Raw genomic sequence first — 2691 nt, 5'->3', positions numbered from 1 at the left:
AGGAATATTATATGCATATAGGGGGCCTAATAACGAGACAATCACAAATAAGGAAGCAGTTAAAGACCTTGGTGTGATGTTGAATAGGAATATGTTAAGCAATGATCAAATAGTAAAATGCAAAACAAAAATGGGAATTTTGTTATTGCACTTCAAAGCAAGAAAAACATGATTATGCTTTATAAAACGTATGTACGTAGTCCACTTGAATATTGCAATTTGGTATGGTATCCACACTACCAAAAGAATATTGCACAAATAGAGTGTACAAAGGTCCTTTACTACTAGAATAGAATAAGTTAAGGACCTTGACTACTGGGAAAGACTACACTTTTTAAAACTATATAGTCTAGAAAGGAGAAGAGAACGCTACATGATAATACAGGCATGGAAACATCATGGAGCTAAAATATCAGAAAGAGCAAGCAGAGGTAGATTAATAGTGCCCAAAGCTATACCAGGAAAACTAAGGAAAGCACACAGGACATTAATCCACTACGCACCAATGTGGTGCCAGCTCATCTGAGGAACAAATCAGGAGTGAGCGTAGATGTGTTTAAAAAAAGCTCGACAATGTCTAAGATGCATCTCAGGCCATCCAAAATATACCAGAAGATGCATTAGTAATTCTCTGGTATACATTAGAGGTGTCTCACACTGAGGGACCTGGGCAACCCGAACAGGCTATAAGGTAAGCTAAGGTAAGCCTCTCCACTCTCTCCTCGTCATCCTAAACAAATGCCCATACCACCTCAATAGTGACTCCCTTATTACCTCTGTAATCTTTACTAATCCTGCCTGCCCTTCTTATTTCATCATTTTCCAATCTCTCAAGCAGTGATATTCCCATAATCCACCTCAGCATACTCATCTCTGTTCTCTCAAGCTTTACTTCCTCTTTTCTTCTCAGAGCCCATGTATCCGATTCATATGTTAACACTGGTCTCATCACTGTGCTATAGATCTTGACTTTTAGCTTGATTGGCATTTTCTTATTACATACCACTCCAGCTACCTCTCTCCACTTCCCCCATGCAGCCTCACATCTTCCTTCTTGGCTTAAAGTAGATCCTAAGCATTTAAACTTTTCCATTTGCTTTATAATCAGGCCTCTTATATCTTGCATTGCTATTCTGCTCACCAAAACCTCTGTTTTATTCACATTCGAATTTAAGCCACTCCGCTCTATAGACTCCTGCCACTCTTGAACCCTTCTCTGTAGGCCTTCTCCATTTTCGGCAGTAATCACCAGATCATTTGAGTACAACAATTCCCACAACTCCTCATTCCTGATCTCTTCACTCAACACATCCATGGCTAGCACAAACAAAAGTCGGCTTAATGCTGACACTTGGTGTAATCCAATACTAACTTCAATATATAAGTATACGTGTGTGTGTGTGTGTGTGTGTGTATCACACAAGCACTGACCGATTCCCGTACGTGGGAATTAAAGACATTGAACAAGTAAACATCAACTGCCAAATATATCCGACACTGTGTAGCCAACACTTTTTCGGTCTCCCTCTCTTTCTTCTTTCATTCACTTACAATTTATAGAAGCTGTAATTTCTTCAGATGGCCCATCCAACTCCAATCATAGTGATTTATCCTTTCAGAAGAGTAAACTAACAACTTAACAAATTAAAAATAATTCCAGTAATAAGCAGTTTCCTTTAGCAATTAAATATTGATTGTTCTAATTATTTTGGTGGTTGGCCTCAGTCAGTTGAAATTTAGAATGTAAAGAGTACCCTAGCCTCCTTAAATGCATATGGTGGATGATCTCTTTTTGTCTATTGCAATTCATATAATACTGTTAAAATGGATTCAGTTATTAAAATATCAGTTTCATCACCACTACCCTTATCTTAAATTCGCCTGTAATAGCCAGTTTGATTTATGCAAATAAATACTGTAAGTGTAACACCCTGCCTAGGTCAATAATTCACTGATATTCATTTTATATCTCGTGTATGCTAATAAATATGAAAACAACTCATAAGAGTCTGGTGGGTGCTTGATAAGAGGCCTTTGGATGCCCTTCGGTGAAACCTGATCCCTAATGTCCTGACAGGATCATATTATCAGTTATCATATTACCAGTTTAACTGATGATAGCAGATTCCAGCATCTTCCTTTTGTATGGGTAAATACTTTTAAAAAGTAGCTCAGTCTTCTTCAATTTATGGTATGGCCTGTCTCCCTAATACGTATGAAAATCCCCTACCAAAATAGATACACCTTCACAGTATACAGGAAACCTAATGTTCGCAGTTTCTTAGATTCACTTCATGAGTTATCATGATATCTCTGTAGAGATCATAACTGGAAGGAATCCATTACTCAGACAGCTTAGGATGTGTTCGCATGAGTATATCGAAAAAGATTTCGATATGATACGTCAACATCATATGTTATCGAGAAAGTTATTAAAAAAGTGAACAAAATATACTACACAGGTCCCACAAACAATAAACAAATATATTTTAATGACATACTAATGCTTTCCAACATCAAGAGCATCAAAAAACGACTGACTGAAATTAAATTTTTTTGGGGGGAGACCAGTAGATCCATCTCACAAAGATTAATAGAGAATAAAAGGTCTATGTGATAGGCTTCAGAGTTTGGTGATTTTCGTATATTTTAAGGATGAAGGCCATATTACCAATTATAGTGGGGCTGAGC

General features: G+C 37.2%; 1 protein-coding gene across 1 annotated transcript in view; it reads right to left on the bottom strand.

Moving 5' to 3' along the window:
* Nucleotides 1-730: 730 nt before the first annotated feature.
* LOC135218893 (uncharacterized) overlaps nucleotides 731-2691 on the bottom strand; it is a 28220-nt gene continuing 26259 nt past the window's right edge. The window contains exon 2 of the mRNA XM_064255339.1: nucleotides 731-1317. Within this exon, the coding sequence (XP_064111409.1) occupies nucleotides 731-1317 (587 nt within the window). The remainder of the gene's footprint in view (nucleotides 1318-2691) is intronic.

This window comes from Macrobrachium nipponense, chromosome 1 (assembly GCF_015104395.2).
Source record: "Macrobrachium nipponense isolate FS-2020 chromosome 1, ASM1510439v2, whole genome shotgun sequence".
NCBI classification, from domain to species: Eukaryota; Metazoa; Arthropoda; class Malacostraca; order Decapoda; family Palaemonidae; genus Macrobrachium; species Macrobrachium nipponense.
The sequence above is the reverse complement of the archived record's forward strand: the minus strand, read 5'-3'. Positions and strand labels throughout refer to the sequence as shown.